General features: G+C 45.5%; 1 protein-coding gene across 1 annotated transcript in view; it reads left to right on the top strand.

Moving 5' to 3' along the window:
• LOC131696087 (dynein axonemal heavy chain 5-like) overlaps window positions 1-12,782 on the top strand; it is a 71,304-nt gene that overhangs the window by 20,530 nt on the left and 37,992 nt on the right. The window contains exons 5-9 of the mRNA XM_058984620.1: window positions 252-2,076; window positions 2,139-2,258; window positions 7,356-8,625; window positions 8,681-9,162; window positions 9,224-12,329. Coding sequence (XP_058840603.1) covers window positions 252-2,076; window positions 2,139-2,258; window positions 7,356-8,625; window positions 8,681-9,162; window positions 9,224-12,329 — 6,803 coding nt within the window. The remainder of the gene's footprint in view (window positions 1-251; window positions 2,077-2,138; window positions 2,259-7,355; window positions 8,626-8,680; window positions 9,163-9,223; window positions 12,330-12,782) is intronic.

The following is a 12,782-nucleotide window of genomic DNA, read 5'->3' as shown; positions in this document are numbered from 1 at the left end:
CGCTCAATAGTACCCATGTGATAATTGTGTTTGTAATGTTCAGTCAGTGCCCTGACTGGAATACTGCAATTGTGCTTGGAAAAATGCCACTTCTTTGACTTTTTAGGACTCACATCCGGCAGAAAAGTCTTTGTTTGCAAGCAAATTGCAAGCTACGCGTATGGTTGGCATGTTCGGATGCAGCCTAAAGACGAATCTTGCATTGACATTTTATTTAATCTTTCTAACTTGTCCAAACTTTAACATTACAGATACTGCGGCTACATCGACGCGAACCGAGTGGGCCTGGTGACGTCGATCGAGCGCATCGTCGAGCATGTTTTTATGCAGGCTCTGGCGTATCCCAACATCGAATCCGAAGATGAGGAGATGAGTTGTAATCTGGTGAAATCGCAGCTATTACCCGGATTGCGCTCATTCTGCAGTGCCCTGCGCGTCTGCGAGCAGGTCTGCAATCATTTTAACGTGTTTGATGATGGGAAGGTAATCGTCTGCCGTGTCGACACACTGGCGGAGGTTCGCGAGATGTCCAAGAGTGCGTCTACGTGTGCTGAACTGGAGGAGCGGGTCAACAATTGGATCAAAGGGATCGCTAAGATTCTGATGGAGAGTGAGCAGCTGAGACGGGAAAATGACTCCAGCGGACCGCAGGATGAGCTGGAATACTGGAAACGTCGAGGAGCACAATTTTCCCAACTGCTGTCGCATCTGCAGGAGCGTGAAGTTCAGTGGACGTTGTACTGCCTGTCGCAGTCTGGCTCAAAGGTGTTGAAGCAATGGAAAGAGACCGATAAAAAGATTACGTTCTGCTACAATGAAGCGCGCGATAATTCCAAATTCATTCAAGCGATGGAAGCTTGTTGTCACTCTCTTTATTTGGACGATCCTGTCAACATGAAGGAGTCGATCGTGAGCCTCCTGCAAACCGTTAGATTGATATACAGTGTGTCACAATTCTACAACACTTCTGAGCGCACGTCTACGTTGATGGTGAAGATCACTAATCAAATGATTGAAACCTGCAAATCTTATATCACCTGTAGGGGCAAGGAAACGATCTGGACTCAGGATCGGGACTTAGTACGCACCAAACTCACCAATTGTTTGAAGTTGAACCATATTTATAGGGAAACCTATCACGCTGTTAAATCACAACCGTTCCTACCGGATCAAATTCCTTTTGCATTCTCAGAAAATTACGTATTTGGCAAATTTGACACATTTTGTGATCGTTTGTCAAAAATAATTGCGATGTTTAACCTTATCGATGATTATAACCATTTGTTCGAGAGACGTTTGGAAGGTCTCTTGCTTGGCGAAGCGCTGGAAGATGCAATTAACACGTTCGATGAAGCTCGTGTTGAAATAATAATGAAAAAGTATGATTACTTGGATCAGCGCAACCTGGACTTCAACAATGATTTCCAGATCTTTCTACAGAAAACCGATACTTTGAAAGAGACAATTGCATCTATGATTGAACATAACTTCGACAGCGTTTGGGAAACACCCCAGGGCATTCGTTTCCTGGTCCGCTTTGAGAAAGTCAGCGAAAAGATTCCCCTCAGTACGATGGATGAAAAATATCAGCGAGTATCCAAGTATTGCGAGAAGGAGATTGATCGTATTTTGAAACTCTTCAGGAAACAACGGGATGATCCGCCATTGCCGCGAAACTTCCCGCCAATTGCGGGACGTATCAAATGGTGTCGTTCGTTGGAATACCACCTCAATGAGTTGGTAACCACCGTTACGACACACCCTGTTTTGGCCTCGCTACCGTCGACTAAAGACATTGAAAACCGGTACAGCTCGGCCAAAATAATCTTAGCGGAATACGAGCAGGAGATGACGCAAATTTGGCTCAGTCAGGATGTCAGCGTAGCGGACGCCTGTCTCGTGCAGCCAATTTTAGCGTTACAGGGTGACAGATTAGTGGTTAATTTGCACCCCACCATCCCACTGCTCATTCGCGAAAGTAAATGCATGGCGAAGATGAAGATCGACCTGCCGATCGTCGCTGCTACGCTGCTCTGCAAACAGAATCACTTTAACACGATTCAGGACTCGCTAAATGTAAATATCAATAGGTGTGTATTTTGTCACGCAGTCTAAATGCAATACGCTTATCTTTTCAGAGTCTCATTAAAATGTTTTTGAACACTATTAAAAAGGTTAAACTGGAAGTGCGACCGTTGCTGCTTCCGCAGCTGGTGCGACTGACAGCGATGATGAAACCGGGACTGAAGTCTATAAATGTGAGTACTCTAAACTACGGTATGCGCCATAAAATAATGCTATCATTTTCATAACAGTACCAATAATGATTTAAAGGGTGCATACGAGGAACGGGGAAAATGACAAACATAATGTTTTTTTTCGGATTCTCTTTGGAACTTGAAGTTCATTTTTAGTTTCAACCTAAGCGCCAATACCTAGATTTGGGATTTATTCAACATGCGCGGTGACATTGCAGCTGGTGTCGATATCTTCGCCATCATGACACGGTACGCGCTTCCCACGAATTGGCATCTATTTCTCGGCACAGCTCCTTCTGGCAATCTGACTTGCCAAGCTTGTTCTTACTTTTTAACCTTCCGGCAGTCGCGCTAGTGCACAGAGTGCACGCTGCTCTGAAAATCTAGCGAAATTGTCTTGGGGCACCAGCGGGTGCTCGTTCAGTGAGCCATTTGCGCGACTTCCGGAGGGTTAAATCGGCCTCAGTTTCCCGAAACGCCGCTTGAAACAGGCAGCACGTTGCTTACTGAGCATCTCATTCCACCAGTAAGCTGAATTATCTCCACGAAGACGTCTATGTTGAAGGCATTCGTCTTCCACATTCGCTCGCCAGTCATGCTTCAGCAGGGTTCCGTTGGCCAATACAGTAGCGAATCGCCGGGATATCGCTATGGATATATTTCTCGCAAATTCGCCAGTCTATGTTCACCTCCAGTGAAGGACTGCAGACTGACGTTGATGATAAATTCCCTCCCATTTCTCCGAAATGTGCCAAAAACCTTCCTAAGAGCTGCCTGCAGGATGCATCCTCTTGTGTTAGTTACTCTACTGCGCCACTACCCTGTCCAGGCATTGAAGTCACTACCACCATCAATGACTACGGCTTTCAACCAATCCACGGCTCGGATAACTTTTCCAGCATTGGGCTGAACTGCTCTACTGTTCACCTTGGAGGTGCGTAATAGCTGCACACGTAAACGCCGTTGATTTTGGCGATCACGAAGCCTTCGTATGAGCGTTTTACCACTACTTGAATGGAGAATCTCTCCATAACTTGTATCGCAGCCGTTCCCGATCTATCCGCCAGCCAGTTACCGTTATCAGATGGGACCTGATCCGGCTCTGCGATCAAAGTGACGTCACACATAGTTTCTTTCGTAGACTGCCACAATAGTTGCTGTGCGGTGTCACAATGATTCAGATTAATTTGAATTTTCTCCATGACAGTCGTCCTCTTATGGCTAGGGTCGTCTGATGGTCGTTTCCTTTTGTTCAAAGCATGCAATTCCGTGTCTGCGTGCAGTTTTTCGCAAAATGACCCGTCTCTATGCATTTCGAACACCTCCCGGATCAATGCTGGTCTTTGCAAGCCCCTGCCAAATGCGAATATCCCAAAAACTTTAAGCATTTCTCCGCCTGTTTTTTCACTCGTGGGACTGCTCTCAGTGGGCCATAACTTTGCCTACCTCCAGCGCCTAGTCAGCAGCGGTTACCGGTAACCGGAAGGAAGAAAGCTGGTTATTTATAGGTAGGCAGAAGAAGCAAAGGAAACGGCAAAATGGAAAGGAGGAGAGAAAAGTGGACCAAAAGAAGAAAGAAAAACCTCCGGTTCGTCAGAAGGCGTCAAAGAGAGAAACCGTGCTCGTTAAACATAATGACGTGACGACGTATGCAGTGCTTCTCAAGCAGATCAGAGAGGTCCTGAGCTGGGGGGTTTTGGTGAAGAGGCAGACGTTGAAGCCTTAAGCACGGAGACAGTGATTGTGTGCAAGGACTTGGATGAAATAACGACGGTAGATGAACTGTGGGGTGCACTGAAGGCACAGTGCAAACTGGGCAAAGCGCACCTGACGATCCAGTTAAAGAAGAATTACGGAGGAACACAGTTACCGATTTTCCGAATCATCGCCCGTCAGTGCAAACTAGATGTTCCGGCGACTATCCGGATTTGGAAATCGTATGGAAGCATTCAAGCGGCGGTGATTCGAGTACCGGTGGTCGCTGCCGACAAGCTGGCGAAGACCGGAAAGATAAAAACCGGATAGTCAGTGTTCTCGCTGAGAGTGACTACACGAGTTACCAAACAGATGCTTTAGGTGCTTGGACCTCGGACATCAGTCGAGGAACTGCAAGAGCCCGAAAAGGTCTGCACTGTGTAGAAGATGCGAAAGATAGGGCTGCGTTGCTAGAGATTGCACGAAGTAACCAAGGTGCATGATCTGCAAACCGGAGGATGGAAACGACCACACAATGAGCGGTTTCAAGTGCTCTGTATATAAAATGGCGAAGGCAGGCCAACAATGATGGAGATAACCCAGCTTAATCTCAATCATTGCGACATTGCACGGAAACTGTTGTGGCAGTCGACAACGGAAACGAAGTGCGACGCTGAAATTATTGCAGAACTGTATCGTGTTCCTCCTGATAACAGTAACTGGATGGTGGATGGCGGCAATTCAAGTGATGGGCGGTTTCCCTGTCCAAGACGTGGTACAAAATCACACACTGAGGTTTCATGATCACTGCGTATTAGTGTGTAGCTGTTATGGTCCCCCACGATGGACACCAGAACAATATAATCAGATGCTGGACGCATTAACCAACTCGTTAGTCGGACGAACGCCGGTTGTTATAGGAGGAGACTTTAACAATTGGGCCGTTGAGTGGGGTACCAGGCTGATCAACGCAAGAGGTTACAGCCTGTTGGAAACCCTAGCGAAGCTGGATGTAAGGCAGTGGAACGAATGTTCCACTAGCACATTCCGGAAAGACGATCGAGAATCCATCATTGACGCATCATTTTGCAGTGCGTCACTGATGGATAAAATGAATTGGCGACACAGTGAGCAGTATACACATAGCGACCACTAAGCGATCCACTACACCATTGTTTAGCGGAATTTTATTCTAACGCAAAGAGTGAGGGCTGGTGAGCGAAAGTGGAAAAAAGGCCTTCGACAAAACCCTTCTGGTGGAGGCACTTCATGCTGAAAGCCTCACTCCAATTCCGAATGTCGATGAGCTGTCAGAAAGAGTAGGGAAAGCTTGTGATGTAACAATGCAGCGAAAAAAAGAACCGAGAAGCGGCGTCCGGCGTACTAATGGATCGAAAGACTCAGCACCCTCCGGGCTGCTTACCTAAAAGCTAGAATACGCGTTCAGTGTGCAAGTGCAAGATCTGAGGCAGTCAGAGAAGAGTGTGTAGCAACATTCTGGGCGGCCAGGGCCGCTTTTAAACGAGTGCTAATCAAGTCCACCTGCTACAAGAAGCTGTGCAGAGAAGTAGACGCTAATCCTTGGGGAAATATTTGCCGTGTTGTGTTAGCCAGGATCAAGGGTCCAACGACGCCAATGTGTGCTGACAAATTCAAAATTTTCGTGGGGGTCTTTTCCCGCAGCGCGACCCAACTGCGTGGTCACCCATACCGTAGGTCGATACAGACGGTGGAAATGCTGGTGACAAGACAGTCTCCCACTACAAACTCCTTATAGCGACGAAAGGGCTGAAAACGAGGAAAGCTCCCGGAACGGATGGTATCCCCAACGTGGCACTGAAGACCGCTATCCTGGTGTTTCCGGACATGTTTGGGATAGTCCTGCAGAAATTCCTGGAAATAGCGGATAGTTACAAGATCCAGAGGCTGGTATTCCTGCAACACCAGGGCAGCCAACATGGGATCCAGAATCGTATCGGCCTATATGCCTGCTAAATACTCTTGGTAAACTTTTGGAAAGGATCGTCCTCAACAGGCTGACGTACTACGCTGAAAGTGAGAATGGACTATCGCAGAGGCAGTTCCGGAAAGGGATCTCGACAGTGGACGCCATCAACACGGTCATCGCGAGCCCGGAGAAAGCATTGAAGAAAAAAAGAAGGAGTAATCGCTACTGCGCTGTGGTAATGATCGACGACGATGTTTCAGCTTCAGTCAAGTCCTGCGTTCAACGGTGCTAACTGTGAGGCGTGAAGCGTAGTGCTGCACAGAATGTGGGTTCCAGCCTTGTCGACTATGTGTGCGAGAAGGCTGTGAGGCTAACGTATTGGAAAGGTACATTCCGAACATCGGATGAGCAAGATGCAGCACAAGACGTCTCCTTCTGACTCTCGTCCTTAATAAAAAGAGAGAAATTTCGCTACAAGGAGTGGTACTGTCGGAGTATGGTAGTTCACCGCCGGATAATATCCGAGTAAATCTCGATAAAGCTGGGAGCTAAATGGCTCAAGAAAACTGGCATCGATGTCGGGAGAAATTCCTCCGTCGGGGAACTCTCAGTCCCCTACTGAGTTAAACATGGGGAACTATCCGAGTGGAAAAAGCTCGTATTTGGCAAAATGTTTGGGGAGCCAATTGCCATTTGAATTAACAGTGTTCCGAAAAAAGTTCAAAATTTTTGCCGGTCTAATGTTTAGAAATACATACCTATCTACAAGGGAGAGTGTGACAATTCATTTCCGTAAACCTGCTTTATTTATTAAGTAAATCCCTAATAAAGACCACGTTTTACGTTTTAAATTCCAAATAACGAGCACTTTTTACGAACATATTCAATTTACGCTACCCAAGTTGGTTCATTAATTGATGTTCAGTGTAGCAGGTATATTGCAAGCTAATTTGAATGATTTTTTAATTTTGCTCTTATACAACAATCGTAGTATTGAAAAGTACCCAAAGTGAACGTGAATCTTTTAATTCTTTTTATGGCGCATACTGTATCCAATTTAAAAAATAGATTAAACGGGTGCAAAGTTATTTTGTTTTACACCGGATGATAATTCTACAGGATACGAAATTAAGTTTCATAAGCGGCCCTTACACGTTCAATACTTTTGTCAATACACGGTATTGACGATACGTCAATACCATTTTAAATGTACATCATCAATCCAACTTTTTTCCATTTCATATTCGATCATTTTCTCAATGCTCTCTTCTATTGACAAAAATATTGAACCTGTAAGAGCCGCTATAAATATACCTGATCTCATCCCACGCAAAAAATATTTGGTTAGGCAATTTGTAGTTGCTGTGGTGCTTTTCGGAACATCATTCCAACTCCTAGCGTTGCTTTACGCATGTATAGTTTCAAACTCTCCGTAAATTGTTGTTAACTTTCAGTGGACCAGCCCCAGATGGATGGAATTCTATGACAACTGTAAGGAAGCCATCGAAACATTCGACGTTCTAGTGGCTCGAGTTCACGATATCTACTCGAACCGTATTCTACATGTGCTCACATCAATGCAGGATATTCAACTGCAATCCTTACCGAACGACGACGAAATGTGGGCTGTGGACGAGTTTTTGGAGACCACCGAAGAAACTTGCCGCCAAGCGGCGAACGAGCTGAATCGTAAAAGCCAAATGGTGGAAGAAGCTGTCGAGGAAGTTCTCGACCTGGTACATCGAGCTTCGCAAATTTTCAAGCGTATGGTTGGTGCAGAAAACGACTTCTTCGTAGATGAAGACAAGAAACCATCCGAGAAGTCATCTCCAACTCCAGAGGCGGGGAATGATGATGGCAATGGGCAGCAGCAGGACTGGAGTATTCTTTGGTCGTGCTTTGAAAATCCATTGCAACTATTATCTCACCATGGAGGTGGACTGCCCAAAGGGATGCAAGATATGGTGTTCAACGCAGTCTCGGAGATGCGGCGGTATTACAGTCGTAAAGTAATCGATGTCCTCATACGAGTCACCCGAACTTCGCTGGACTGTCTGAGGCGGCGGTTCATCGAAGTAGAAGGTGAAGATTTTCCGAGAAAACCAATTTTTATCCTGCAATCGTTGTTGATGATACCGAACGTGACGATTCGGCCGAACCTTGAAGAGCTGCAGGAAGCGTTGGCGATTGCTGGCAAACAGATTACCGGTGTATCGAAGGGTGTCGCCCAGTGGAATACTGGTAAAGATGTTGAAGAGAAACAGAGACCTTCGGCTGCCGCTCTTGCTTCTGCTGCTACTGCAGCGAAATTGGCCCGGGCTAATGCAGCTACGTTGGATGAAAAGTCGCGTCGTCGGAAGATGTATCGACTACAGTCAGAAGAGAAACCCAAGATGGTTCACATGACGAAAAGTTTCTACAGCTATGTTATGGACAATAAGGAAGTGGTTAAGACATTATCGCTTCTATCGAGCTGTATTCGTAATATGAAACCTGAGTTGCATCAATTCGTGGACAAGTGGAAGCCGTATCACTTTTTGTGGAAGAATGATAAAACCGTTCGACAGTTATTGGAGTACTCACTTTTGGATTTTGAGAGTACACTGCGTCGGTTAGTGGATTTGGATGCCAATTTGTTGGTGGAACCGGATATGCAATTTTTCGGGCAAAGTATTGCTCTTTCTACAGAAAAATTGAAGTTTGGATTAGCGATTGAAATTAAATGTTAGTATTGTTTTCATGTTTTTATTAGGAAACTAATTGTGGTCGAATTTTTTAGCATGCACTCATAAACTAGGACAAGCAATGAAGAAGAAATACAAACGCGAGATGGACTACGTTTATGCAGTGATCAATGAGATGGATCGCAAGCTAGATCGACAAATTCGTGATTTAGATGATGTCCGTACGATAATGGATACTCTTTGCAAAATCCGTGAACAGGAGGTCGACATGGAGCTGAAGATCGAACCGATCGAGGATGCGTTCAATATGATGCACAAGTACGATATTCAAGTTGATCGGGAACAAATGGATCAGGTTGATAATCTGCGCTACACTTGGGTTCGTCTGCAGTCTCGTGCCAAAGAGGTACACTGCAAACTGCTCGAGATGCAACCAGATTTTCAAAGCGACTTGCGAGCCAATCTGGAGAAGTTCAAACAGGACAAGATCGAGTATGTTGCCGAGTACCGAGCATCCGGGCCGATGCAAACGGGGCTGACGCCGCGTGAAGCTTCTGACAAGTTGTTGCTCTTCCAAGTGAGTATTGCTAAGTTCAACCAAAATAAAACAAGAATGACTGTGTACTAAACTTTTACAGAACCGATTTGACGGGATGTGGAGAAAGCTCCAGACTTATCAGAGTGGCGAGGAATTGTTTGGTTTGCCTCAATCAGACTATCCTGAGCTTGGCCAGATCAAGAAGGAGCTGAACTTGCTACAGAAGTTGTACAAGCTTTACAACGATGTCATTGATCGGGTCAGTAGCTACTATGATATTCCTTGGAGTGATGTCGACATCGAAGAGATCAACAACGAGCTGATGGAGTTCCAGAATCGTTGCCGTAAGCTACCAAAGGGTCTCAAGGAGTGGCCCGCCTTTTACGCACTCAAACGAACAATTGATGACTTCAATGACATGTGTCCATTGCTTGAGCTAATGGCAAATCGAGCGATGAAACCACGTCATTGGCAGAGAATCATGGAGGTGACAAAGTATACCTTCGAGTTTGATAGCGAAGGTTTTACGCTGAAGCACATTCTGGAAGCACCCTTACTGAAACACAAGGAGGACATCGAAGACATTTGCATATCGGCAATGAAAGAGAAGGATATCGAAGCCAAACTGAAGCAGGTTACGAACGAATGGTCCGCCCACGAACTCAGCTTTATGACGTTCAACAACCGTGGCGAGTTATTGTTGCGAGGTGACACAACGGCCGAAACCATCGGTCAACTGGAAGACAGCCTCATGGTACTTAGTTCCCTTCTTTCCAATCGATACAACGCACCATTCCGTAAACAAATTCAACAATGGGTCTATGACTTATCCAATTCCAATGACATCCTAGAGCGATGGTTGTTGGTACAAAATATGTGGGTCTATCTCGAGGCTGTATTTGTCGGTGGCGACATTGCCAAACAGCTTCCAAAGGAAGCCAAGCGCTTTTCCAAAATTGACAAATCGTGGCAAAAGATCATGCAACGTGCCCACGAAACTCCAGGCGTAGTCGCGTGCTGTGTCGGTGATGACTTGCTGAAGCAGCTACTACCGCATCTACAGGAACAACTAGAGCTGTGCCAGAAGTCTCTAAGCGGTTACTTGGAGAAGAAGCGTATGATGTTCCCGAGATTTTTCTTCGTTTCCGATCCAGCCCTGCTGGAAATACTTGGGCAAGCGTCCGACTCGCACACAATACAAAACCATCTATTGTCGATCTTTGACAACACTCGCTACGTGAAGTTCCACGATATCGAGTACAACAAAATGATGGCGATAACTTCCTCCGAAGGCGAGCAGATTCCACTGGATCGAGCAATTCGAGCAGAAGGTTCAGTCGAAACGTGGCTTACGTCACTGTTGCAGTCGATGCAACAATCGCTACATTCCATCATCCGTCAAGCATACGTCCTGATGAATGATCCCAACTTTGTCCTGATTCCGTTTCTGGAAAAACTTCCCGCACAGGTCGGTCTGCTGGGAATTCAGATGATTTGGACCAGAGATGCAGAGATGGCTCTGATGCAAGCGCGGCACGAAAAGAAGGTAATGTCGGAGACGAACAATAAATTCCTGGAGCTGTTGAACAATTTAATTGATCAAACTACAAGGGATTTGACTAAAATTGAAAGGACAAAGTTTGAAACACTTATTACGATTCACGTCCACCAGAGGGATATTTTTGATATACTATGCAGAATGAACATACGATCCGTGAATGACTTCGAATGGTTGAAGCAGTGCAGGTTCTATTTCAAAGAAGACATCGACAAGACCTGGATAAATATTACCGACGTTACGTTTGTTTACCAGAATGAGTACTTGGGATGTACCGACCGTCTGGTGATCACACCGCTAACCGACAGATGTTACATTACATTGGCACAAGCGTTGACCCTTAGTATGGGTGGAAGTCCTTGTGGTCCGGCTGGTACCGGGAAAACCGAAACTGTCAAAGATATGGGCAAGACACTGGCCAAATACGTAGTCGTGTTCAACTGCTCGGATCAGATGGACTATCGTGGCTTGGGACGAATCTACAAGGGACTCGCACAATCTGGTTCATGGGGTTGCTTTGATGAGTTCAACCGGATTGAGTTACCCGTTCTGTCAGTTGCAGCCCAACAGGTGGCGGTTATTCTAACCGCTAGGAAAGAAAAGAAGAAGCGGTTCGTGTTTACCGACGGTGATGACATTGAAATGAATATGGAATTCGGTGTGTTCATTACTATGAATCCTGGCTATGCCGGGCGTAAAGAGCTACCGGAGAATTTGAAAATCCAGTTCCGAACTGTCGCAATGATGGTGCCGGATCGACAGATCATAATCCGCGTAAAACTAGCCTCGTGTGGCTTCCTGGAGAATATTACTCTCGCACGAAAGTTCTACACCCTGTACAAACTTTGTGAAGAACAATTAACCAAGCAAGTTCATTACGATTTTGGATTAAGAAACATCCTATCAGTGCTAAGAACACTTGGAGCAGCGAAAAGAGTAAACACCAAGGATAGTGAGAGTACAATTGTAATGCGAGTACTTCGTGATATGAATCTATCCAAGCTAATCGATGAGGATGAACCGTTGTTTATGTCGCTAGTTTCAGATTTGTTCCCGAATCAAACCCTGGAGAAGACCAGCTATGGGGAATTGGAAGCGGCAATAGCGAACCAAGTGGACCAGGCTGGTTTGATCTATCATCCGCCGTGGATTCTGAAGCTTATCCAACTATACGAAACACAGCAGGTTCGTCACGGAATTATGACTCTTGGACCTCCTGGAGCTGGTAAGACGTGTTGCATTCGCATATTGATGAAATCCTTGACCGACATCGGTATAACGCACAAGGAAATGCGTATGAATCCGAAGGCTATAACCGCTGCGCAGATGTTCGGACGGTTGGACGTAGCTACGAACGATTGGACCGATGGTATCTTCTCCGCCCTTTGGCGGAAGACACTGAAAGCGAAGAAAGGAGAGCATACCTGGCTTGTGTTGGACGGCCCGGTCGACAGTATTTGGATCGAGAATTTGAACTCGGTGCTGGACGATAACAAAACACTGACGCTTGCCAACGGGGATCGACTTTCGATGGCACCGACCTGTAAAATCATTTTCGAACCACACAACATCGATAACGCTTCCCCTGCCACAGTGTCCCGTAATGGAATGGTGTATATGAGTTCGTCCGGATTGGACTGGAAACCAAGTAAGTGGGATAATTTGTAATAGTTTGCATTCAATCTGGTTGCAGTAAGATGGTTTTTGACGGGGTTATATGAACGAAAAATGTAATCCTCGATACCGGTGGGATCCGTTTGATAGCAGTTTTTTTGTTCTTCCATATTAATTTCTGCAAAAGGCCGTTGGCAAACTAGCTTGGATACATCTATTATCTATCGAAGAATACATCTTAAAAGCTTGGTTTCAGGCCATCATCGAATAATGGTTGTCTTGAATCTTTTGTAATAAATGAAATTTTAGTACTTTTTGGCTTACTGTATTCTTACCGATTAGTTGTTTGTATCAATCCTTTTGGTAATTGTTACTATTTTGTTGCTGTGGTGCTATCTTATGACAAACGCCATTTTGGGGTGAACTGAGTTAGATATGCCATTTTACTAAATTTTAAAATCTCTACAAAGTCGCGTTTTCAGAATTT

This window comes from Topomyia yanbarensis, unplaced genomic scaffold (assembly GCF_030247195.1).
Source record: "Topomyia yanbarensis strain Yona2022 unplaced genomic scaffold, ASM3024719v1 HiC_scaffold_7, whole genome shotgun sequence".
NCBI lineage: Eukaryota > Metazoa > Arthropoda > Insecta > Diptera > Culicidae > Topomyia > Topomyia yanbarensis.
The sequence above is the reverse complement of the archived record's forward strand: the minus strand, read 5'-3'. Positions and strand labels throughout refer to the sequence as shown.